Source organism: Protobothrops mucrosquamatus, unplaced genomic scaffold (genome assembly GCF_001527695.2).
Source record: "Protobothrops mucrosquamatus isolate PMUCROS unplaced genomic scaffold, P.Mucros_1.0 scaffold3530, whole genome shotgun sequence".
Lineage (NCBI taxonomy): Eukaryota > Metazoa > Chordata > Lepidosauria > Squamata > Viperidae > Protobothrops > Protobothrops mucrosquamatus.
The window spans coordinates 25,763-53,310 of NW_015389499.1; the positions used below are offsets into that span (position 1 = coordinate 25,763).

The 27,548-nt window shown below is 37.8% G+C and overlaps 1 protein-coding gene across 1 annotated transcript; it reads right to left on the reverse strand.

Moving 5' to 3' along the window:
* Nucleotides 1–27,548, reverse strand: LOC107297785 (zinc metalloproteinase-disintegrin-like VMP-III). Its single transcript, XM_015827145.1, has 17 exons — nt 27,497–27,548; nt 25,371–25,468; nt 24,297–24,383; nt 22,192–22,296; nt 21,119–21,195; nt 19,205–19,397; nt 16,845–16,907; nt 16,136–16,207; nt 15,083–15,252; nt 14,370–14,454; nt 13,163–13,293; nt 9,789–9,966; nt 8,683–8,772; nt 5,959–6,154; nt 3,241–3,343; nt 1,042–1,174; nt 1–450 (listed from the first exon to the last, which is right to left on the reverse strand). The coding sequence occupies exons 1-17, from the start codon at nt 27,546–27,548 to the stop codon at nt 406–408; spliced, it is 1,878 nt and encodes a 625-aa protein (XP_015682631.1). The 3' UTR covers nt 1–405.

A 27,548-nucleotide genomic window follows, 5' to 3' on the forward strand; every position in this document is an offset into this window, starting at 1 on the left:
CAGAATGAGAATAGTTAGTTTATTGATGGAAGCAGCTACAGCGTGAAATTGTGGGAGAGGAAGCATTGACTTCGAATACCCCAGCTCAAAAGGCAGAACCTGTTGCATTAAATGTGTTTTGCAATTGGCAAACGGTAAAATGGCCATTTTTTTTCTTGATAGCAAATAAGCCCTTAGTGTTGTACATGCCCATGGAGCTTTGTGGTGGGAAAAAAAGTTTGATTACAGCAAAAGATAATCAGATTAAACATGGAGAAGAAATATTGCATAATTTGGATGCCATCTGGAAGCTAAGGGTGATTTACTAGTAGGATAAAGACAGATGGATCTCTTTGGACTAGAGGGAAGTGAAACCTTCTGGAAGAAGGATCTCCAAAATCAAATCAGAGAGAAGCCAGAGGTTGATTAGTAGGCTGTAGTCACATCAACACACTGCCTGTTGCTGCAGACCTGAAAGTCAAAGTAAGAGATTATCAATGGAGTAAGACAGCACTTTCCTACACAACTAAACTCTGTCATTCCTTAGAACTAACCCAAACTTCTTTCAGGTTATAAAAATCAAGGGAAATGATTCCTGATCCTTTAAGATAAGCTTTGGGATTGCTTCAGCACTTCTAAATAGATTCATTGAACTGGTAACCTTTAGGTCACAACCAGCTGTGCCCTGATTCTTTCATTTCTCTCTTCCACCTTCCCAATGGAGATGCCTACAAGTTAAGAGAAAGGACTGTCTCTTGACAGTCTGTCCAGAAGATGCTGTGAGAGAAAAGCACAAGGCTCTGAGAAGGCCAGGCGTTTTGTTCTTGCAAGAAAGAAACAGCCCTGGACATCCACTTCATTTGTTGGGGCTTGTTCTTTGAAGGAAAAACAAAATAACAACAACCAAAAGAAGGCTAGATGGATGCTTTTTCTTCTATGCAGATTCACTGTAGTGTGGAAAATCTAAACCAGCTTTCAGCAAGATCCATTGTGAAATTTTTAGTGATCACCTTGTGGAATCAGACTTTAGAGCACACAGATTAGCGGTAAACTTTTACTAACCTTTCCATCTGCGCATTTTGTTCCATGATCAACCATTCCATAGTCTGGGTCATCTGGTGAATATGTGCTTTGGCATGTAATTTTCTTTCCAATTGGACCCTGTACGCAGAATAACCTGCCACACTTTACATCCCTGAAAAGGAAACAGTGAATTCATACTAATTAACAAGAATGGAGTAATGAGAGGCCGGTTCTTTATTTGCAAGCATTTTGTTTGTTTGTTTCCCATGCCCCCATATCCTGGGTGACTTACAATACAATAAAAAGTTAGAAATGGCTAAAAACAATTAGAATAAAAGTTAAAAATTAAAAACCAAGATGAAGGGCAGTCTGTGGGTGAGAATACCTTCTCTACCCAGTCAGCCCTCCCCAACATAGCAGGCCCATGCTGGGGACCCAGGTAGAGCCAAGCTTATAGGCTGTTCCGGGAGGCCAGAATTCTGGGGCAGACCTCACCCCTGACAAGAAAATATTGCCAAGGGGGGCCACAGCAGAAAAGGCTTTTCTCCTGCACCTCACTAGCCAAAAGTGTTTGGTTGGCAGAATACGAAGCAGGCCCTTTCCACGGAAGCACTGGGGCAGGTTAGTCCCAACAAGGTAAGGCAGTTCCACGGATATCCTGGACCCATGGCATAAAGGGCTTTAAAGGTCATGACCAACTCCCTGAATTTTCCAGAAGCACACTGGCTACCTGTGCAGCTTGTGTAACAATGGAGTCACATTGTCATTGCCTTCTGTATCAGTTGTAGCTTCCAAACGCTCTTCAAGGGTTAACGCTATGCAGTAATCCAACTGGGAGCAGGGCATGAGTGACTCTGCCAACATTCTTGATCTTGGTTAACCTTTATGTGTGTTGTGTGTGTGTGTTTAATTAGAGATGGAGAACCAGACCTTTGCTCAATCTCAGTAGGAACTCGTTGCCCCCAACACATAACTGAAAAATCTCACAAAGTGTTTCAAGGTTTGGAGCAAAACAGAGAACACAGTTCCTGTATCTCCAACTGGCTCACAGTGATTTCCCTGTTTTTGAGGGTGAAGATGGATGAGTCAGGATTCTTATCTTAAGAGCAAGAAATGCATCTGTTATCCACCAGGAAAACTCCTAAAGTAGATTTTAGGAGGCTTGGTTTTTCCAGTTCTCTGGCTTAAAATTCTCATAATCTCTGATCATTGGATGACAGGGGATGATGGGAGTTGAAATCTAAAGATTGGGGCAACTGCACTAAACATTGGAAAGGGAAATTGCCCTGAAAAATGGCTATTATTCCATTTCAATTTAATAAAAATATGAGAGTAAAGAGAAATAAAGATTGAACTTCCCTTGTTTTAACGGGAAACAATGGCACAGGGATCTGTGTGTTTGTGTAAGAGCTAAAGGTAGAGTTTGGATTTACACACATTACTAAAAGAAAATGTGTGTTATTGTTTAGTTTGGGTTCAAGATGTGGTGCAAATTTAGCCATTGTGGTTTCTAAATCATGATTTATGACTAAATGCAATCCATACACTCAGCCAACTAGGCTTTATTCAGTAATATGCAAGGTAAATAAGGTGGGTGATGTCCTCCCAAAGAGAAAGGCTGATTATAGTGTAGCCCTTGACTTATGATCACAAATTGGTGAAGAATTTCCATTTCTAATCAAGGCTGTGAGCTGCACCAAATTTTATGAGCTTTTTGAATCACTACAATTGTTAAATGAATCACATGGTTGTTAAGCAAATCTGACTTCCCCCATTGACTTTGGTTTATTAGAATCTGGCTGGGAAGGTCGGAAATGGTGATCATGTGACCTTGGGACACTGCAGCCCTCATAAATATATGTTGGTCGCCAAGCACCCAAATTTTGCTTACATGACTCACATGCTGCAACAGTTGTAAGTGCAAGGACTAGTTGTGTGTCACTTCTTTGAAGTCATTAAATGAATAGTTGTAGGTCAAGGAGTATCTCTCCTTTCTGACACAATCTTTTAAAAGGCACTTCTATCCTCATGGCACTCCTTTTACACCCAGCTTTTGTTCCACCTTGTAACCCAAGATGGAAAACAAAGGAAAATTAGCCATTCAGAAATTGACTCACATTTCTGTTGTTTTAGCCAGGTGATAGAATCAAGTTCCAACAGATGTGGACATAAAAATATTTTTTATATTATCCTTATTTTATATCATCATCATAGCAGGAAATAATTTAGATTGCTTACTGTGGTGCACATGGAATCTTTCTACCGTTTTCCTTTCTGCAGTAGAAATTACCTTTGCCTTTCAGGTTATTATTAAAACATCCATCTGGACCCACAGTTCCACCTGCAGGAAGGAGTGAGGAACCAAGACAAATACCTGAGTGTGTAACATGCCAGAAGGATAAAGAATGGCTTAAGAGATCTCAGAGGAGAGATCAGTTGCTTATTATTTGCTAGTTAATATTTGCTTATTTGTAATCTATTATTTCGTAATCCATTATTTATCTAATCCTCATTTTGACTGAATCATTCTCTGCTTAATACAGTACTACACTAAACAGGCTTATTTCATTTTATGGACATAAAAGCTGAAGCCACTTTATGCAAGTTGCAGAAGACCCTGCAGTAAATCAATGACTGGAGGGGAATCTGAGTACAGCTTCGTTCCTCTGTGTCCTCATTCTCCATTTTCCAAGTTTAACACTATTGTAGATACATTCCTGTGCTCGAATGCAGTGAGGAGGGGGATCCCTGGGTGGGAGGGGGTGCAGTCAGGATGAATAAGAGGCAATTCAGCCCCAATATTACATGTGAGAGAAAGAGGGCGAAGACAGCTCCTCCCTAATTATCCACAGAGTGTATTGTAGATGCAGATAGTAGAGTCCTTAATCCAGCAAGATTTTGTCTACAGGAGTGAAAGAAGAAAGAACTCAGCTTGTAAGAACCATCATGTGTCATTCTTGGTTTGAGGCCTGTCAATTCCTGGGCATAAGCCTTTCTGAATATAGCTGGATTACTTGCAAAAGAGTGAGCTATTTCCATTCTTTGGAATGTTACATCATTTTATGCTATTTAACTGACCAAAATAAAGATTTCTTTGTTTGAACTGAGAGCAATGGAAATAATCCAGCAAGTATCCATTTATTGTCTAAATAACATCCTCCATAAATCCAATTGATGGATTGATCAAACAAGTGGAACAATGTTCTGATTTGCAATTTGGATTCCCAATCACCATCGCATGCCATCTGACCCTTCATAAACAATGCAGACAAGGGGACAGAAGGGCAACTCATCAAATTTATAGACAACACCAAGCTGGTGGGAGTAGCCATCCTTCCAGAAGATAGGCTTAAGATCCAGGAGGATCCTGAGAGACTTCAACACTCGATCCTATCTAACAAAATGAATTCAATGGTGAAAAAAAGTATATTTAGGCAAGAAAAACCAAATCACAGGTACAGAATAGGTGATACCTGGCTCAGTACTATAACTATAAGAGGGATCTTGGAGTCCTAGTGGACAACCACTTAAATATGCACCATCAGTGTGCTGCAACTGCCAAAAATCCAACACAGTCCTAGTCTATATTAATAGAGACATAAAATCAAGATCATGTGACATGTTAGTACCACTTTATAATGCTTTGGTAAGATCACACTTGGAACATTGCATCCAGTTTTGTTCGCCATTATATAAAAAATGTTGTTGAGATTCTAGAAAGAACACAGAGAAAAGCAGCAAATATGATTAGGGGATTGGAGGCTAAAACTTATGAAAAACAGTGGCACAAATTGGATAGGTCTAATTTAATGAAAAGAAAGACTAGAGGTGACATGATAGCAGTGTTCCAATATTTGAGGGACTGCCACAAAGATGAGGGGGCCAAGCTATTTTCCAAACACCTGAAGGGAGAACAAGACTAATGAATGGAAGCTAATGAAGGAGTGAACCAACCTAGAAATCAGGAGAAATTTTGTGTTAGAACAATTAATCGGTGGAATGGATTGCCTTCAGAAGTTGTGGGTGCTACAATCTCTTAAATAAGAGATTGGAAATGGTATACAGTTTCCTGCTAGAGCAGGGGGTTGGGCTAGAAGACCTCCAAGACTCCTCCAACTCAGTTATTCTGTTAATTCTGACTCTTTTAATTAGTGACCTGAAATCTGTGTTTGGGCTTTCTATATGCAAAGCCTCACTGCACCACTGATCTATGGCCAAGATAAATCTCCCTGATTACTGAAAACTGTCTTCTTTATATGAAAAAGGGAACTTATTTTCAGTTTCCTTTTTCAACATAAAACCATTCTGAAAATTTTGTGAATAGTCTGAAAGTCAGGAGTGATCAGTGACAAGAATCACATCCCCAACATCTGTCTCTTCAATTATTATGCCAAATGCAAAGAAAGTTTCAATCTCAGGGTTTGAATATTCTTAGCATACAGTCCCATAATCAAATTACATTATCTTTTATTGAGATTGTTTCAGATTTTTGTCCAATTTGGGCATGTATCGACAACCCACAAAAGCATCCTTCCCCCAAAGTCCATCTTTCCAGATTTCTGGTCGACAACTGCCATCATCTTTGACCATTAGCCAAGTTCTCTAGGGATGACTGGAACTTTAAAACAAAAGATCTGGAGGGCTGGGCTCTAAAGCCTTCAAAGAAAGAACTTCATCTTGAAAAATTATTCTTTCTGGAAAAGACCATCAGAAGTTGTGGGTGCTCCAACACTGGAGATTTTTTAAAGAAGAGATTGGAAATGGTATAAGGCTTCCTGCTTGAGCAGGGAGGTGGACTAGAAGACCTCCAAGGCTCCTTCCAACTCTGTTACAGAACAGAAATCTAATGATAATTTACTATGGATACAAAGGATAAAAATATCTTTCATTAATGGCAATGTCTTAATCTTTTATAAGATATATATTTTATATTCTGAAATCCTAAGGTTGACTTACTTGGCCCAAGGAAAGAAATACATTGGTCTGTCAAGATGGGGCACTTCCCATTGTAACAGTAACCATTGTTGTTTAGGCATGGTTGTCCATTCCTTTGGAAGTCATCCGTGGGACACTCAGCAGATTGGCCAGTGCAGCTTTCAGCAATGTCACACTCACTCTCTGCTGCCCGGCATTCTGTTCCTGCCCCCTTAAACTGTGGGTGAGAATCAAAAATACTCCAGCTATCACTCTTCAGCAGCAGATATCAAAGAGTCAAACCATGGTTCATAACACATTTCAAAACCTCCTCTTCATCTGTCTAGAGGATCACCAAGCAAGGCATCCCTGCCCTGCTACAACTGTGTGTGGTGCCTAGAAGTCCCAGTCTGTCTTATTTGTTGTGGGGAAATGATTGCAATGAAAGGCTCAATTCCTGAAAAACAAGTTCTACCTGTTGGCCAACCATAAAGGGAAAATCAATTGGGCTGCCATGAAAAAGCAGCAAAAAGTGAATTGCTGAACTTCTCATGATATATTTTTATTTCTCTACAGGGGAAGAAGCATTCATAGAATTTTCTGTCACATGCTGAAAAACACGTGGCTCCCTTCTACTGCTGTGAAACTAGGCTTGTGATGGAAATATGCAAATAACAAAATGTTTTGGGCCACTCTGCTCAAAAAGTTCATTACAGAGTCCACTGGGATCCCACAAAGAAAGAAGGAATGAGGAACTAGCACCTTTCTTTCATTGGTCCTGCAGCACCTCCAGAATGCGCCACAAAAACACCTGAATTTGGAGCTTTAGAGAGCAGGTAGAGAACTTAAGGGGAAAAAAAAAGGCAACTTTACTTCCAGAAGTCTCCTGCACCTATTTTCCATCCTAAAAGGCTCAGAGAGAAAAATGTCACAGCATTACCAGCGACCTCTTAGAAGCTTCCAGAAAGTTAGGAAGCTGAGTTAGGGCACCAATCTCAAACATTGCCCACTCTTATTTAAACTGGGTTTCCATGCAAACTCAGTCAAAGAACAAATATATTATTTTCACAGGCATGATTTAACATGCCGAAATAAAACAGAAGACAATTACGTAAAATTACTAAAATAAAACTAGACTTGGAAAAATGGAAAAACTTACAACTTTCCATGCTGGGGAGAATAGCAACAGTGAAGATGAATATTCTACCAAAAATACTTTTTTTATTTCAAACAATACCTATAAGATTAGGAAAAACGTCTTTGATGAACTAAATAAATTAATACTGAAATTCATTTGGCAAGGAAAAAAAGCTAGAATTAGACTGAAAATGCTTCAAGAAGCGAAAGAAAATGGAGGATTTGGACTGCCCGACTGGACTTTATACTATCAAGCAGCTGTATTAACATGACTAAAAGAGATAAAAGACTACTATAGAGATAAAAGACTACTATACCTAGAGGGACATGACTTACAACTTGGGTGGCATGCCTTTCTATAGTATGGGAACAATAAAATACACAGATACCTTCAATATCATTATATAAGAAATGCAGTTTTTTTAGAATGGGAAAAAGTAAAAGTGAAAGTTTACATGAAAATACCTGGATGGCTCTCAACAATGGAAGCATTTGTTCACCCAAACCTAACTAACTATGAGAAAATTGTGACTTATAAAGACATTTTGAATAATGAAGGGAAATTAAAACACAGACAAGAATTAGAAGAACAGGGTATTGACCTACCATGGTGGCCATATCTGCAAATCCAAACGAGATATGAAAAAGATGTTAAAACATCTGGATTTTATAAAGAACAGACAGAATTTGACAAGATACTACTGATATCAGATGAAAAATTGATTAAGAAACTTTATAAATATATGTTAAGTTTAAAGAGGAACAAGTTAAAGAAACAATGATAACATGGGCAAAGATTTTTGGACACAACAATAAAACTAGAAAACTGGCAAAGCCTTTGGGAAAGAAATGCTAAAATAACAAAAGTGGTGGCGTACAAAGAATATCTATACAAAATGTTCTACAGATGGCATTTAACACTGGTGAGGTTAAAAACATATCTAGCAGCTGTTGGAAATGTAGACAAAAACCAGGCACTTATTACCATCTTCGGTGGACATGTCCCAAAGATTCTGGTCAAGAATACACATATGGTTAGAGAAAATGACTAAAAAACATAGATTTTAAGCCAAAATGATTTTTGTTAGGCATAACTGTAGGAAATTATGAGAAAGAGTGTATATATCTAATTTTACATATATTAACTGCAGCGAGAATTGTATTCGCTCAATATTGGAAAAATGGAGGAAGAGTTAATTAAAAAAATTTTAGATTGAAAATGAAAAAGAAAGAAGATTCAGTATACTTTAGAACTTTAGAACAGGCATGTCACCCTGCGACATCACATGACGTCGCACGATATATCGTGTGGTTTCGGTGTGACGCATCCAGCCCATGGGCCGGCAGTTTCACATGCCTGCTTTAGAATATGGGATACCTTTTATCAATGGTTATAAAAACGAGGTAGAGAGAAAGGAATTTAACATGTATTAGTAAGTTAAATGTTGAAACCTAGACAATGTGTTGCTGATGGATATGTTCATAAGGGTCAAATAAACTGAAAGAAGGGATAGGAATAGGGTTAAAATGTTTTGATCATAGTAAACAGCCAAGAGATATTACATTTCTATATGGCTAGTATGGAGCAGGGTAAAATCTCTCCTGGTGTTAAAAATAAACAAGCCTTACCTGGCATTGCTCACAACACTCTCCATCTTCACATTGTGTTCCAGGTCTCAGTTTGCAAGTTGCAGCATCGCAGCACTGATTTTGACAATTCTGAAAACCAAAACATATCAAATGATGTCATAGGCTTTTCAGCCTGGTCTTTTTTAATTGGTCTATTTTGAAGAGGGAAACTCCCAAGGAAAAAGACATTTCTGCAATGTGTTCCCTCTTATGGGGTTCATGCTTGCAAATGCGCAAACTGTTATTTCAAATGGAGGATAGCATATCTATGTGAAACAGATTTATCTGATATCTTCTATATGAAAAGAATAAAACAAATAAAAACATCCTCACCTAATTGTGAAGTCAATGTACACCCACATTCCTTTCTTATTCATGAGGGATTTTCTACTCATGATGTCAGACTTTAAGGTAGTCCAGAGAAGAAGCACCAACCATGAGTATTAACACTACCTTGATTGTAAGGTTACAGTAGCAGAATCTTTCAATACTGAAAGTATATTTCTACCACCTCGTCTTTATGGATCAAGAAATTGAGATGGAGTGTTCAGCTTGAGATGCTTGCCAAATCCCCTGGCTTCTGCAGACTAAGATATCCTCTTATCTGAACATTGAGTTGATTTTTCCTCCTCCTTTGGTCTCTCAAGGACATTCTCACAGACCATTACATGTGTATTTTAAAATATAAAGAGAACACTTTACTAAATTACTGTTCTTATAAAAAACATTATATAGATTAAAGATCACAAATTCTGGGAGGAAGCAGCTCAAGAAAATAGTGGTACAGATAATGTGGCCATATCAACAAAATAGGGGTTTTTAGTAGGGAAGGATTTTCTTGGAGTGGTCAGTCACCCATTTTTTAAAAAAATATGCCGGCTTCCCCAAATGGGAGTGAGGTACCAGTTCTCCATTCCTCTACAACTGGTGAACCAAATCCAAGAAATCCTTCATACATGCATGTAGAAAAAGGACACAAGCTTATGCCATTCACAAACCAACCCCTTGGATGGCTCAAACACTTAGAAACCAGATGGTTTTGCAAGGATTCCCATTTTTGAGAAAGTTCTTTGAATTACTCTTGTTGATTAAAAAAAAAAACTTACTGCAGGAAGGCCACAGTCACATTCTTCTCCCACCTCCACAAAGTAATTTCCACAAACTGGAGGTGAAACAATATCTGTTTTCACGGGTATGTTGAGAATGCACGGAGGCCTCTTATCAATAAGATACTTCCAATGTTCGTCCCGACTACAATCGCTGAACCGAAAGACAGGCTCAAAGCTGTAGAGATGAACCAAAATAAGACCATCACATCATCCATATTTGGAGGTGAAACAACATCTTTCCTCGAGGGTTCATTCAAAAGGCATTGATGATTATGAATAATATCACTCGAATATTGATTAAGACTACAATTGCTGAACCGACTGGAAGGTTCGTTGCTGTAGAGATGAATCAAAATAAAACCATGACAACATCCATATTAGGACTAGGAACAGAATTCATTGCAAAAACATATAAGATGGAAAAGGGATGGCTAATGAAGAAATGAGGAGGTTTTTTTTCTCTAAGTCTAACAAAATAGATAAGGGAATGTTTTGTACCCCTTGATCGTAATCCCAGATTATGCTCCCTCATTTTTAATTCCAGTAACTTTCCTTTCTTTTTTAACAAAATAGATTTGCAATGAGAACTCCATGTGATATAAGTTGATTGAGCTGCGTCTTGTGTTTGAGTGAGCTGCCTTTTGTTTTCATTTTCAGTCAACCTCTCTGTGGAAGGGCAATAATATAATTGAAGGAAAAACTTCAATTTTGAACCAGTTTTTCTTTTCTTCTTTTGGAGGGATAGTACTTTTTATAACAATGAATTTAGAGAGCTAAGTATGTTAACCCCCTATTTGCCTTAAAGTATTTGTTGTTGATTTCTTTTGTTATAATGGCGATAATATCAGCAACATACCACTGACCTCTGAAGCTGCATATTTAAATAGATGCAAAGATGGCATCCTAAGCCCAGCAAAGCACCTTCCTAATGTTAATTCAAATCATTAGGAATATAATCATTGGCCCTCAAGTTATCGGGTGGAAACAAGAACACAAAGAGAATCTTCTGGTGGCCATTAAATAGACAAGATGGTCTTCTTCCAAGGTCAAAGTTGCACCAGACTTCTTTGGTGGGGTTAATTGAGCAAAATTGTTTTCTAAGCAAAGTCTTCTGTACAAAACACCATGAAGTGTCTAGAAGTATTAAAGAGTAATCACGATGCCCGGAAATCCTTCAGGAAGGACAGGAAAGGCTACATGGCATTCTCCATACTTCCTGCTCTCCTTGCCCTTGCATGAAATAGGAGACAATGAAGTCCTAGGGCTTTAGCCGAAGAAACCAGAAATTGATCAATAGCTGGGATGCTCACTGAGCCTACACAAAATGCTTACACAAAAGTTATGGAGAGTTTTGCAACAGACAATTGCTGAGAAGATTTTGCTTCCTTTCTTCTTTTCTTTTTCCTTCTTGATGAAGTAAGGCCTAAATTTGCACCCAGACAAAAATCTTAGTAGTCCTTGACTTGCTGTCACGACCGAGACCAGAATTTCCATTGCCCAGCAAGCCAGTTGTTAAGTGAGTCATGCTGAGTTTTACAACCAGTTTTGCCACTTTGTTAAGTGAATCACACAATCATTAAGAGACCCCCAGCTTGCTCCATTGGCTTTGCATATGGCTGACATGTCAAACTTGCGACATCACATGACGTTGCGTGATGTATTGGAACCTTTTCCCCATTGCCGGCAATAGGGTGGGTGCAGTTTCCTCGTGACATGTCCGGCCCACGGGGTGGCAGTTTGACACCCCTGGCATATGGGAAGACAGCTGGGAAAGTCACAAATGAAGATTCCATGAATGCACAATGCTGCATCCGTCATAAACACACGTGGGTGTCACCAACTGCCCCAATTCTGATTCCGTGACTGAAGGGAGGCTGTGATGGCTGTAATAGCGAGGACCGGTAGTAGGTCACTGTTCTCAGGGCCAGTGTAACTTTGAACGGTTGCTAAACAAATGGTTGTAAGTCAATGACTTCCTGTACATTGCTACCTGTTGATTTCAGAAGACTGCAATATATGACAGAGATGTAACATATTCTACCCTGATGAAAAAGTAAGGAGACATCCAACCTAGAAATAAGGAGAAATTTCCTGACAGTGAAAACGATCAGTGGAACGACTTGCCTCCAGAAGTTGTGGATGCTCCAACACTGGGGGTTTTCAAGAAGAGTCTGGACAGCCATTTGACTGGAATGGTATAGGGCTTCCTGTTTGAACAGAGGGTTGGACTAGATGACCTCCAAAGTCCCTTCCAACTCTGCGATTCTGAAAGGGCGAGGCAGGAAAACCCCAAGGATGCTAATTTATCGTTTTCTTCCTGCTGTTGCCTGGTTCAGAATATTTTTTTTCCCATTCTGCTTCCCACTTTAGGAAAGTCTTTAACATCTAACTTGGTTTCCTCTTTATCCATCACAGATATTAATATTTGGTTTCTTTGGCTATGCTTCCTACGCTGTTTCTTTAAACTCTGGTGTTTTGGAGGAAGCTACTGAAGGATGGCTATTCAATTGTTGAGAACAGTTCTACCTTTTTAAATACCACACATTTTAACTACACATGGTAAAGTGACACACAAATGACCCAAACCCTCTTTTTTTGTAACTCCCTGACCATTTCATTTTAATAATGATAATGATAATGATAAAGTTGGAAGGGACCTTGGAGGTTATCTAGTCCAACCCTCTGCTCAAAGAGGAACCACTATACTGTTCCACACAAGTAGCTGTCCAGTCTCTTCATGAAAACCTCCAGTGTTGGAGCATCCACAGCTTCTGGAGGCAGGTTGTTACACTAGTTAATTGTTCTAACTGTCAGGAAGTTTCTCCTTAGTTCTAGGTTGATTCTCTCCTTGATTTTTAATTTAATTTTTAATTTAATTTAACATGGATTTATATGCCGCCCTTCTCCCTATAGGACTCAGGGCGGCTTACAGCATATTAAAACACTTAAAACATCATCCCCCCATAAAAACCTATTAAAAACCAAATATNCCATGGAGCGCTTTAAAGGTGGTAACTAACACCTTAAAGCGCACCCGGAAAGCCACTGGTAGCCAGTGCAGCTCGCGCAGCAGCGGTGTTACATGGGAGCGACGAGTCCCTCCCAACACCGCCCGCGCGGCCGCATTCTGGACCAGTTGCAGTCTCCGGATGCTCCCCACAGGGAGCCCCATGTATAGAGCATTACAGTTTCCATCTGTTGCTTCTTGTCCAGCCTTCAGGTGTTTTGGAGAATAGCTTGCCTCCCTCTTCTATGTGGCAGCCTCTGAGATATTGGAACAGTGTAAGTTCTCAGCATATTTAATTTAACAATTGCAACCATTTAAAAATAACTTGATTGGAAAGACATTAAAAGTTTTCGTCAATGCTTACTTTAGCGTCGCAGACATGATGCATGGGTTACCACCGCAATTACACTGATTTCCGTCATGATTAATGCCCAGATTATGACCCAGCTCATGGGCCATTGTGATTGCAACCATAACATCTAGTTTGTTATGATCCTAAAGAAAAGAGAACACTTTGTTTATTGTTACTCCATCAAGAAACTGAAAGTAAATCCAATTATTATTAGCACTAAGTGGCTAAAACTGATGACTAAGTGACCAATTTAGGATTCCTCTACCTCTTCTGAATGTATGTATGCCCACCAAAACTGCAGAACATACACAAATATATCCAGAAGGAAACTTTAAAGCCCAGAAGCTACAGCACAGGAGAAGATAAAAACTTATGCATCCATTTGCTGTCTACATTTATTCAGTTACTAAAACTTACAGGCAACTTCAGTCCAAAAACTACTCAGTGTCTTTTGCTACAAGCTCGCATTTTCAGAATATTGAAGGTAGCCATCCTAAACAGACTTAAGAATGAGTTGGTCTTTCTGAATAAAATGACCTTCTCGGGCAAACAGGCTTAGGATTACCTCATACTACTAGGATCCTAACTCTGCTATTAAGAAACAAATCTTTATGAAATTTGTTGTTTAAGTTTTGTTTATTGCCTGTTCAATTTTTTCTACATGAACAAAAAACTAAGTTTACTGTTTCTCAATAAATGGATAGGATCAATTTAAATAATATGGTTTTCTTGCAGGATCTTAAAATACTGGAGTTTTTTCTTTTTAAATAGATTTAGTATTCTCTCATTTTCTCAATATACTATAATTCAGTCATATGCAATCTAAATTTCTTGGAATGAAAGAAAGGTGACTCATGTTGGTCATTAGGATTGCTAAGAATATTACTCAGATGCATTATTTGGAAGTATTGTAACAGGATTTGACCTGCTCATTTGCCAATTAGAGCACGGTTTGACTCCTCCTGATCCAGAAACATAATATATAATATATTGTCATCTTTGACATATAGCTCATTGCATACAAAAAGCTTGTTCTAGAATGGATTGCACCAAAATGCCATCAGTTGAGGCAGGACCTGGAGATGTCAAATCTATAAATAAATGTGGATGAAAATGACGTGGATCAAAAAGAAGAAGAGACTTCATTTGTAAAGAAGTTTTGCCTGTATGTAAGTTTTCATCTGAGTACAAATAGATAACAGGTATCCTTTCTACTAACCTGAACAATTCCTACAGAATCCTTCGGGTCACACATGCTGGCCACATAAGCCCTTCCTACAGTTGGTCCATCAAAGTCAATCCCCCTATAACAAAGACGGGGAGGGGGATAAAATTGATAGAAGATAGAAGCACGTTCTGTAGTCTTAGAGCAGACATAACTATGGCTTTCTGCAAATCCCTCGACCCGTCCTCAGTTACTACCAGTTTTCAGAACATTAGAATTCATTTTAGGCTCTAGTCTCAGAAGACGTTTAACTAATCAGGTCTGTTAAAAATATTCAGGATGCATTTTCACTGTATGGTGAGTCTGGTGTTAGCATGAATGAGGTTGGGGAGAGGGGTTAGCATGTTGTCTGAATGCAGCCCATTGGGTTAATTTAATTCCATTAACTATGCAAACCCCAAATACATATTTATTTAATAGATTTTGTCTATCAATTTAACTGTGGGGTTATTTATAATCATTTGAGTTTCAATTTTAAATGCATGTGAAATCAAATCAAGCTGGGTTTTTCACCTGCAGTCATTCAAGGACTTCTCAAAACCAGCACTCATCTACAAAAAAATAAGTGGTTGACTTTGACCCAGAAACATAGTTCACACATGGTTTAAAGCATAGAGCATAGAGCAGAAACTCTGTGCAAGCACTAACCTCCCCATAACCCTCCACTCCCGGCCACCCCCACTCCCTTTCCCCACAATGAGACTTACGTGAGTAACTGAGCATTATCATGTCTTTTGCGGTTCAGCAAGACTGTCTTTCTCCAGTTTCCAAATAAGTCCAAAGTAACTTTTGATGCTGACTGCACGTTAATAAAATCTTTGTTGGACCAAATTTCTAGGCCAATCAGTGCTATATAAATATTGAAAGCTCTGAAAATCTGTCAGGTGGACATGGCATCAATCAGAAACTCAAACACAAGTAAACCTTGAGAAACATTTCAAGATTAAAAAGCAACTGACATTGGCCTCTATGGGCATGTGAAAAAAAATAGATCTAGGCATCAATAGAAGAGAAATCTCTGGAGCTCAAGGTTGAAGTCCTTGGTGCTCTCTGAGTTTGCTGCTTTGCTCACTCATGTGGAGTAGTCAGATAATGAAATGTCTGCAAGGAAACCACCAAGCTCAGACAGCACTAAGGACTCTATATATTGGGCAATAATAATAATGTTGATGAGAGTTGACTCATCAATCTTCCTGTTGTCTCCCTGCTTCTAACTAATCATCAACAGTGAAAATGTAAATACGGCTAACAGAAGACTGCAATACGGGTGTATCTCCTCCTAAGTACCACAATCCACGTCAAGTTGAGTTCCTCTCTCCAGGTTTCTTCTCAGGGATCAGTTTCATTATCAACTGAGCTTGGAATAGGCTGATTCTGTCCATCTCTTTCTAATCTCCAGGATCAGAACCATTAACCACAGCCTGAAAGAATCCAGCTACAGATATAGTTCTGACTGAATTCTTGCAACACTTTTGGATTTGCATCCTCCCAACACAGTGGCTGTATTCCCATAAGAGGCTTATTAACTTAATTACTGAATTAACCCATTTTCTGAGATGGCCTCACATGCTGGATCACCAGCTGGCCAAATGACCTAGTTTTAACTCACTCAAAGCCACAAAAATTAGCATTCTTGTAGAAATCCATCTTCTCTCTCTCTTTACCTGATTAAATGTTGTGTGAACACAGTGAAAGTCTGGGCTGGGGCTGAGAGAAGTTTAAAATCAACAAGCGAAATAATATTTGCCATGTCCTCTTACCAGATTTAAAGTGTTGACACGTGCATATATTCTTGTTTTTATAGCAGTTGAATTGCTGGTGTATTTCTTGAACTACAGAAAAGACAAAAAAAGTTGAGATCATAATTATAGGAAGAAGGGAGAGAAGGAGGGAGAGAAAGAACAGATCAGTGAAAGGATCATTGAATTTGCTGATGTAATAATAATTTTTATCCAAGCAGATTGCTGATTTTCTAATCTACGTTTGTGCCATTAATATATTAAAGATTTTTAACTTTTCAGCAGCATACATGGGCTTTTTTCTGGTTGGAGAAAATTTTAGTCAGCCTACTGAAATGCTTTTCTAAATTGGATGCTATATTTCCATGTTCAGAGATGTATGAGATAAGCATTCTTCACTATACATCTTTTTCTTCATGTGTTGTCAACTTGGATAAAAAAAGAGTGCAGGGATGCTTCAAAGAAATCTACAGAACTGTTTAACCAGTGCTGGATAAAAATAAATTTAGATGGTATCCAGGAAGAACAAATGTGCAAATGTCTCTTAATTTTGTAAATGTTGGTTGGGTCCAATAACAAAAAATATGAAAGTTTATGATAAAACACATTTTAAGAGAAAGCCAGTTAGGATGTTTGTTAATATCTTCAAAAATGCCCACATTAAAAAAGGCAGAAACAAAATGCTGTGCTCAATGCAGAAAGAAAATGGAGAGATATCCAGGATACTTACCATTACATTGTCTGCAACTATGACAAGCTCAATGTATTTTCTGGTGTTCAAGTATCTTTGTTCCTAAAGAGAACAATAAAGAAAAGCCTGTTTAGACATGTTGCTCCCAGCAACCAACAGGAACGCTGGTCATCATCAGATAATCAGAAAAGTGCTTGTTTTAATCTCTGGTCAAAATACTTGAACTTTCAGAAATATTGGTTCTTTCAAGAAGACATTTATAGGGAGACAGCTTGTTAAAATTTTATCCCTGGGCCTTGAGCCTTTCGGAACCGGGCCATGGAAGTGGCAGGTGAGCGCTTGCATCTCCACTTGCATGACCGGTGAGCAAGCATGGGTGGGTGTGCTCCATTTGCATGAGTGGGGGTGTGCCCACTGCTCACACAAATAGATCTGGGTGCACGCATAACCCCACTGCTCATGTGGAACCATCCCCTCCCCCACCTGTCTGCAAAACTGGAAAGGTTGAGGAACTCTGACTTAGGGAAAGTGCTGACAAAGTTTTGAGGAAAAAATACATTATGCAATGGATTGTCAAGCAGAAACAAAAGTGGTTTCATTTTTAAAAAGTCACTTTCTTTGTATTAATAAGGTATGACACTTGTTTCCAGTTAATGATGCCTACATTTAAAGATAAATTATATATGAATACCTAATTCTGAACCGAATTTAATAGGAATAAGAACAGACACGTGAGGAAATTGCTCTCTTTGACCTGTTTTTCAGCCTGTCTAAATGATGCTCCAATGACTTTCTCACCTTTCCTTTTCCTTCTCAAACAAAGCATCCCAACCAATCACATGAGAAACATGATGATGTGGTCATTCTATGGAACCAATTAGACCTTGCCTGCAATCATATCACACTACGTATCAAAGACAAGGTAAGGGGAGGCAATCAGACATTTTGACCCACTGAACTCACTCTTAATGGCCAAATAATTATGCCTTTCTTTTGATGTAATTATAAAATGATTACTGAAATATTGTTTCAGACTTCTCAGGCAGAAGGAACAAGAAAACATGGTTAATTGTTCAGAATTGTTTCTTTATTGCTGTTCTCGTATAGACGGGAATCTTGCCAGACTAAAGCACACTGTGTGTAACCATGAGATACACCCTGTGAAGGTTTTAGGGAGGATCCCTTCGGGGCTTCTTTCTGCCATCCAAGGACTCATTGCTGATCTGCCTCTTATTTCCCTGGGAAAGAGCCCCTCCCTCCTGCATTCCCGTTAGATTCCACCACTGGAGGACCCAGATTGCTCAGGAAGTAGACTTATGCTGAGACCTGAATGTGTGAGGGTGCGTTACTTGCTTCTTTCCCTAGGAAAGTGTACTCGTGTTTTTTCAGCATACAGAACTACAAGGCCAAATTGCCAATTCCAGAGTGCAATTTCTCTCCTTGCTCTCTGACAGCCACTTTCTTAACTCTGCTGCACTAGATCCAGTTTGAATAAAGTGATCATGACCTGACATTGAGAAAAGGACATTCAAGATAGAGGACCAATTAAGGACCAATTAAGCATAAATAACCACAACTTGCTGAGGATACAGAAACTTGAATTGCTAGAAACACTGAAGCCAAAAGGCAAACCAGATTTCACAATCAATTTTGACATCTTCACTTGTCTTTTGGTATTCTATTGTAACAACAACTGTTGTTCCATGTCAATTTTAACATTTTAATAAAAAAAGTTGAGATTTTGAATTGCTAGATATATTTCAGCCAGTTTCAACTTATGTCACCAAAAGGAAAGGAAAGAACTGTTACTTTGGATGCAACATTTTGTTTTCTAATTTTTGTTCCTCCAGTAAAGGAGGAAAATATTGGGAGTATGAGGGTCAATTGTGACCAGATTCAATTTGGCACTTTTCATTCAGTCATTGCATCAATCCAACTTGATGATTCAAATGAAATTGGAAAATGGAGTCAAGATTATGTAATGGTCTTATCAGACATTTCAAAATAGTTAAATATTTCAAACAAGTTCCCCCCCCCCATTCCAAGTCCTCTCTGCATGCATAAAAGAGGCATCCAAATTGATAATTTGATTTTTTAAAATTGATTTAGAAAGTGGAGATGATTTGGAGATTCATTTAAATCCATTTTGATTCAAATCTCCAAATTAAGTTTGTATGATTAAAGAAAATGCTATAAGCCTGGAACGTGTATTTTCTGTTCATCAAGTTTCCATTATTTCTTTTATACCATGGCTAGAATAAAAAAAATAGAAATAGGGTCTCCTCCCTTTTGAATTCTATCTAATCACCCCTCCCCAAAGAATTTCTCTCTTACTTTACATTTTAGAAACAAGTAAATGAATCCCTGTTCTCAAACCATGTTTTTACTATGGGACTTACTTCAGCAGTAACAACTAACTGAGAAGCCTTGATGGGCTCATCTGATTTCCAATTAGTCTCGGTTACCCCACACATTTTGGGAGCCTCATCCTCTTTTTCTACTTTTTCATATTTGTAGACTGCATGGGCTTCACTGTCAGAAAACTTCAAAGGTTCAATAAGGTACATCTCCCCTTGAAGCTTGAAATGTCCTCTGTAAAACAATGTGGAAAAGGGTGATCAGAGATGGAGAAGCAACAGAAGAAAATATTGTTAATTCAGAGATAACCTGCACTGATGATGTTACCTAGTTGGGTAATGAAACTCAGCTCTGAGACCCATTTTTAACTAACCAAGTCAACATTCTATGTGTTTCTGAATCCCTTCTTAACACCCACTGAATTTTTTATTTTCTTTACTCAGCACTCATATCCTTTTCTCATACATCTCAAAGATACAGCTATGATCAAAAAGATATAAGAGATTTCACACACTCAATGCAACCACAAAATATCTGTACAATATTTGTTTGGAGATACTTTGGTATGGAATCCAACATTGCATATTTCCTAGTATGTTAAAAAAAATAAAGTTTCTAGCTATACAAATGCAAGACTAAAGCCATTTGAAAGATCCTGTTTTTGTGTAAAACTTTATCTCATAAGGGTGAAATACTTTATATCTTGTAAATATATATATCCCTCTCATACACTCAATCAATAAATCTTTATTCAGCCATAGACCAACAGATGAACCCCAAAATCACAATTAATTAGGATAAAAACAGAAAAAAATATAACTGGAAGGAAGGAAATAAAATCAGATTGATCTGGTAGTAATTTAAGATAAAAGTCAGGATGACCAGGATATTTAATAAAGAATGGAAATAACAATTCTTGGCAAGCATCTTTATAGAGAAGGCAATACAGAATAACATGAATAACAATGCAGACTAACAAGGAGCTAGAGGCTAAAACATATGATGAATGGTTGCAGGAACTGGGTACATTCAGGCTAACGACAAGAAGAAGTAGAGATGACATGATAGTCTTTCAATATTTAAGGGGCTATCACAAAAAAGTGTGGAACAGCCTATTCTCCATATCATCTGATGACAGGAGAAGAAGCAATGGATGGAAAGTAATCAAGGAGAGAACCAACTTAGAACTAAGGAGAAATTTTCTTACAGTTGGAACAATTAACCAGTGGAAAAGTTTACCTTTAGATGTTGTGGGTATTTCATCACTTCTGATTTTTAAGAAGAGACTGACATCTATTTGTCTAAATTGATATAGGTCTCCTACCTGAGCAGGAGGTTGGACTAGAAGACCTCCAAGGTCCCTTCCAATGCTGTTATTTGGTCATCCTGTTTTTCCTTTATTATTCTGTTGTTATTCTGCTGTGTTCCATATTTTCACTGCATGGACACAGACTCTGTTCAAAGGGGATCTTTCAGTATCTTCCTTCAGTAACAGATGTTGAGAGGGCGTTGATTCTGACTAATGAAAAGGACCTTCTAAATTTTGGGATCTTTAAGTGGCTAAGCTGGTTGGAGAAGGTGTGCAGAGTGGCTCAAGAAAGTGTTTCTGGGTAGAACTGAAGAGTCTGCTTGCCTCTTCCTATACACTTTCTAGCAAGGTATGCAATCTGAAACCTACTTATCTTCTCTACCTGTAACATCACCTCCTATATGTAAAGGACACAGGGGCTTGGAAGTTCCTTTAGACAGATCTGATTTAGCTCCCTAGTGTCTCTACTCACTGGCAGCAGCTCTTCTTGGTATTCAACCAAAGTCTTTCTTAATTCTGCAGAAGTCTTGGATCACACCCAACTAATTTCCATGAAAAACTGATGTCCTTCATTTTAACTGTGACAACTCCAAGAGCAGTATATTATTCTTTAATAAAATAAATAAAATATTAGAGACTATCTTACTTCAAACCATCGCATACACTGATGCTTGCAGTTGAGTCAGCTTCATTGTGGATGCGTCCATGATAATAGCAGTGATCCTGGAGGGAGACAAGAGGACTACACTGGTTAAAGCTGGTCTGCAGTGTGATTTGATGAGCAGAAGTACAGTTCCAATGTATTCCACAACATCAACGAAATATTAAGACAGCAGTTATTCAGAAAATTTTGATTCAGGGGGACAGACGACCTGCTTGGGCAGATAACCAACACAAAAATATAAAATTTTTTCTTGGAGGTGAACTCTAGTGCTGAACCACAGGATTTGCTGAAGAAATTTTAGACTTGATGTTTGTCCTACATTCTGAAATCTTACTGAAAAATTTATTTTTACTAATGATACCAAATAGTCATTATTTTCTTGAGCTCACACAAGGAAAGCTTTCAGAATATACAGAGAGATATGATTCCTAACATTATCTGGAAGCAGGATCCATGCAGACATTAAAATCAAAAGATTTCTGTTACACACTAAGTAGGAACAATTTGTATGAACTTTGAAGATGCTAAGCCAGAAGTAGATATTTTTTGGAGACAGAGGATGCATGTTTAGATCAATTTGGGGGCAAGGAGCCAAGGACTTCATGAAGCATGTTAGTGCTGTAATTTTTTTGCAGCTGGTAGGGCCACGTTCTGGACCATTTTAATATGAAAGATATTATATGGATTTCTGTATAGGAGCAAAGTGAATTTATCTCACTTTTGGTATTACAAATAAAAGACTGTAGTTTGGTTTAAAAATGAAAATATAGATCTTATAAACCTGATGTTCTCATAATAAATCTATTTGTGAAACTCAATCCCCAAAATATTGGCTTTTAACCAGTAGAAAATGATTGAAATATTGCCCCGGTAATTCAATAAGTAAAACAATCTGGGTTTAACGATCCATACATATCAATATAAGATACTTCATACATATATAACCCTTCTTTTTTGAGTAGCCTGGTCTCGTTCTTGTATATTTGTAATATTGTGGACAAATATTCATTTCAATTTATTTCCTAAAGGCAAGACTCTTAAAAGTGAGACCCTACCTCAACCAAGGGGTATGTTGTAATTTCTCTGCCATCAGGGGAATAATGAGTCTCGCTGTAATCTTCTGAAAAAAGTCCTCTGGAAAGAATGAAAAAAGAGAATATCTATCTCAGGAATTAAGTAGGACAGAGATAATTTTATAATAGGTTTACAACTACCGTATAGTGGCATTTTAAGCATCTTCTTTGGTATCAAAGGAAATGAGCAGGTATTTCAATCCCATCAAGAGCGCTATTTAAGAGGGCTGTGCATACTAGATTCACCTGAAGAAAGATATTTACACTAAGGAAGCTGTGCAATTCTCTTCATCAAGGCTCAGAGGAGAATGATGGACCAGGAGAAGACATTTTGTATTGTGTCTTCTTTTCATTCTTCTAGTCCATGGGTCCTCAAACCTGGCCCTTGGACTTCAACTCCCAGAATTCCTCAGCCAGTCCAGAAGTCATAAAAGGGCCAAGTTTGAAGACCCCTGTTCTAGTCTATACAACAGTCTCATGGAACTGCTGGGTCTATAAAGGAGAACAGTATAGCTCTATTTACTTTAGAATAATTTGAAGGAACCTCAAGGAAATAAATGCCGTGAACCTTCATACAGAAGCATCTCTCTTGAAGTTTTAAACCAATGTATGGAGTCACTTTCCATTCCTGGTATCACATCTATACACTTGGCATTGCCTTCTATTTTTCCAGTCTAGATATTCCTTGCTGGTCTTCCTTCTCTAGTCCTGCTTTGCTTCCATGCCAAAACAAGAGCATCTAGATGCTACCCTTGAAATTCCATACAGCTTTCATATTTAAACAAAACAAAAGGAGACACTAGAACTTCTAAAGCGCACATTAGAATTTAGCATCTCCAGTAGTATAAGATAAAGTGATACACAGATACATATAGGGTAATTTCTTTGTAGCTTATACTTAATAATAAAAGCAATATACATTTGGAGGCACATATAATGTGGTCAAAACTAAAATACATTTTATAATCAAAGCCAGACAGTCAATCCCAATGCTCCAACTATGTATCTCAATATTAAATTGCACCAGGTTGCCGAGACTTGTTTACAGTTTAGTGGCTGCCATACTAATTTAAACTGCAATATGACATTTACAGGTTTCAGGGTAATGAAAATGGCACACTTTCTTTTAGTGGTGTTCGTGGTTTATTTACACATGAGAAATCCAACCTAGAATTAAGAGAAATTTCCTGAGAATGAGACCAATTAATCGGTGGAATGGCTTGCCTTCAGAAGTTGTGGGTGTTCCATCACTAGAGGTTTTCAAGGAATGACTGGACAGCTATTGAATGGTATAGTCTCCTGCTTGAGCAGGGGGGTGGACTAGAAGACCTCCAAGGTCCCTTCCAGCTATGTTTTTCTTTTCTTCTGAAAAATAGTTTCATTCCATTTCTGTTCCCCAAAGTGAAACAAAGCTGCCAATATTTTTTTAAGGCCTGGCTAGATGAGTCAGTGAAAGAGCAAAAACTCGTTTCAATGGTTAGTTATTATGCAAATATAAGTCAGGTGGCTTACATTTGCATAATATTTTTATTCATATCTTAATTTACAGTTGAAATGGAACATCTCTGAGAAGACTCACATGGCATTTTTTTTTTTTTAAAAAGTGTAGTGAAATTGGGGCCTGTTTCGGTCATGTCTCCTTTCGGTCCTTAAAAGGACATGACATTTCCTGCCTTTTACGCTTTAACATATAAATTCTGATGTAAGTTGAGCAGCTATATAGGCCTCCTAGGAAATGTTATTCAGATTGACGGGGCATCTGTGAAGCAGCATAAGCAATCACTTTAAAATCTCTGCAATATTTCATAACTAACCTAGTTAATTCAAGTGCTAGAAGGTTATGAGCCTTGAATGGTTCAACTTTGTCTAAAATTGTTATGGTCCAGCAGTGTACTACAGGAAAGCAGGAGTAAAAAAAGTCTCAGTTCTGAGATAAGATATAATTAACATATTCAATCACTATATCCATTTTTCCTACACAGTGACATTTAATTTAATTTCCAAACAAAGGAATGCGATTATTATTTCTCTTAGATTGTGTCCAGGAATATACATTTTCCACATTGTCCTAATAAAGTTAAGAGAACCTCTGAGTTAGCATACTTATTTTTTTCTAGGTGAAGGACCACTGGCTCTCCATTCACTTTAAATTCATATTGCATGGTGTCTTCATACTGAAAAGCAAAGAGTTCAGGGTTTAGTTTTTCAAAAAATTAGGCAAATAAAATGTGCACCCACTTAACAACTCTACACCTGTATCAATTCAAATCTAATAAATAATTTGCCATAAGCAGACTATTTATGAGATTTAGAGTATCTCATCTGGTGCTTTGAACTGTAAGTTCTTAAATGAACTTTCCTGCATAAGTTCAAGATCTCATTCTCTAATTGTACATCTTGGTGAATGAGGTTATGCTGGGACAGAGAGACGGACTCAAAAGTCATCCAGTGATGGACTTGAATTTGGTACTTAGTCCTAATCTTGAGCTGTAACCACTATACCATCTTCACCTAGAAACACAACTTTTATATTTCAAAGTGATGCATTCTGGGAAGCTAGAAAGGATAATTTCATATCTCATGGTTCATAGCTGTCACAGCTGCCCATCATCTTTTATGAAGGATGACCCAAGAACATAAAAAGGAAGAAGAAATCCCTCAAAGTTGCCTATTAACAGTAAATTTATGTTAGGCATAAGTAACCAGATCCACACACATAGAGTTTAAATCAACTACTTTATTGTATTCTGCCTATAATACAGGAATCTCCCTAGACTGCTTCCCTTCTCTTCAGAACAAATAGATAAACTTTAATGGAATTTCCAGGGGGCGGGGAGAGCTGGATCTGTTGCAGCTATGAAATGACTAATTCGTTGCTTGATCTCTCCTCACTTTACGGCTGGGTGTCTCCCAACACTTTATCAGTTATACTAACTTATACATATTAGGAAATTCTGTTTTAAGTTACGAAGAGTCTCCTCAATTTTGTGTGAATTGGGCGGCCATATAAATTTGTTTAATTAATACATAAATAATTCAAGCAGGAACATTAGATTGCAATGCGAAATCCAGATAACCGTTAGATGGCAGCAAAGGAATATCAAACTTTCTGTGAGCTGACAAGAAATAATTTGTTGATGAAACAAAGATCTTTTTCTTACGTTTTGCTGAACTGCTCCTTTGGGCAATGCAGTGACTTTTTGTGGATACACTACTTCATAATCATTAATGTTCCCAGATTCCAGAATTATAGAGCTCCCTTCGTAAGGAAAAAGAAAAGAAAGGTTTGGTTTACTTTGGGATGTTATTCTACCATTCTCACATCCACAACACAATTTGTTATTCAGTTATCAGTGAAGAATGGAATCTTTTTCTAGTGGGACACTGCACAGAAATCCAGATTTTCTCTGGGAATGCAGTTTGCTGAATGATGTTTGGGAGCTAGAAGTCTAACTGGAGACATTGCTTTGGGCAGGTGCAAAAGAAACATTTTGGAGCTTGAATAATCAGAAAAACAAATAAATAAATCTCAACCAATCTGGAAGTTTGTGTACTGTGTGATAAGGATAACACCCGAAACAGTAAATCAAAATAATGTGATTCATACAACTCAGTAAACCATACTACATTATGGTTTAGCATATCCATTAGTCAAAAAGCTAGGCAAACATAGCTTATTATGCAAATATAGCTTATTAGGAATTCCTTTCAGTTGAACTGCTATTTCACTGCCATCCTAATAATTTTGCTGACTTTCTTTTCTTTCACTTTCAAAAGTATCTATGGAGAGTCCACAGCATCATAGTTATCACTGGGGCATCAAACAACATGTACATAATCAGATTTAGTTATTTCAGAATTAGACCAACAGTTGGAAAACTTAGATTTATGGACATTGCATGGTCACCTGCTATTTGTTCCTTAACTTATTTTGTAAATATGGCAGTCCAACACCTACAGTACTTCTGGATATATGATTTTTGTGCTTATAGTTGCAAATGGAAACAAAACAATAAACTGAAATATCAATTTCCATAAGGTTTGGGGAAAAAACTGCTAGCCAAACACCTCCAGAATTGAGAGAGAGAGAGAGAGAGAGAGAGAGAGAGAGAGAGAGAGAGAGAGAGAGAGAGAGAGAGAGAGAGAGAGAGAGAGAGGCAGAATTAGCATTTGGCCTTGGGAATATACAGTATCTTCTCAGACTGATAAGCTGAGAACGGAAGCCCCAGACAGAAGAATACATCTTCCTCATAGCTATTTATGTACCTACCCATGTGTACCTGATGCTCCCAGAATCATGGGAGAGGTTCAACTCCACCTACTAGCAAACAAACATACTATTCCTCTCTTGCTTAGAGCACAGAATAAGCAGCAATTTCCCTTCCATCTCCCTTTCTTCTTTCCTATATCGTTCTACATAAATTACTGTTCTAATTTTGGAAGCTGCCATCTGGTAAGGGCATCCCCATCTATTCTTGCTTTAAAAAGAAGAGGGCTACCCCAGTGAGCTTCTAACCTTTAATTGTGTTTGGCAACCATGTGAATCGATTGTGTTGGGTTGCTTGTAATGATATGTGGGAATGACTTGGGAGAAAGGAGGAAGGGCAACAAACTAATCAACTGGCATGTAAAAGGTATCACAGCTCACAGAAGGAAGGAGAACATGGGAAGAATTTCAGAAGGGAATCTCCCTGGTTTTTTGCAGCGTAAAAGGGAAGGAGGGAAGAAATAATTTAAGATAATTCAAAATCTTGCATTGAGAAAAGTTAGTGTCATATTACCTTGAGCACAGTTTGAATATTCTCTGTAACAACAATAGCACTAGCTTTTGTTTGGCTACATATTATGTCTAATTGATCTATTGAAAGAAAATTAAAACTGTAAACATTTTATTTTTCATTAACATTTTGCTTCTTGAATTTTTTTTTGCCATAATCTCTGTCTCTCTGTTCTCTTCAGTCTTATAATCTTTTTTTTTTAAACTCACATTATTGAAAAACTTTCTCTCCATCTTGAATGAGCTTTTCTTCTGAGTATCTTAGGATAAGAAAGAATATCCTTTTCTTTCTTAGGATCTGTTCGTGGTTTGACAAAATGTAAGCAAATATCAAAAAACCATTTATGTAACTTTATGTTATCTTTGAGAGCATTATTTTGCTAAGTCTATAGAAACTGAAGTGGAGCAAATTTTGGTTCAGTATCCAAAGAAAAACCATAGAAATTTGTTAGGTGTCATAGACTTTTAGCAGTAATAATCTGAACAAGGGAACCAAAGAGAACATCTTACCTTGATATGGAAAAACTGCTAAGCATATGGTTACCAAGAGAACCTGGATCAT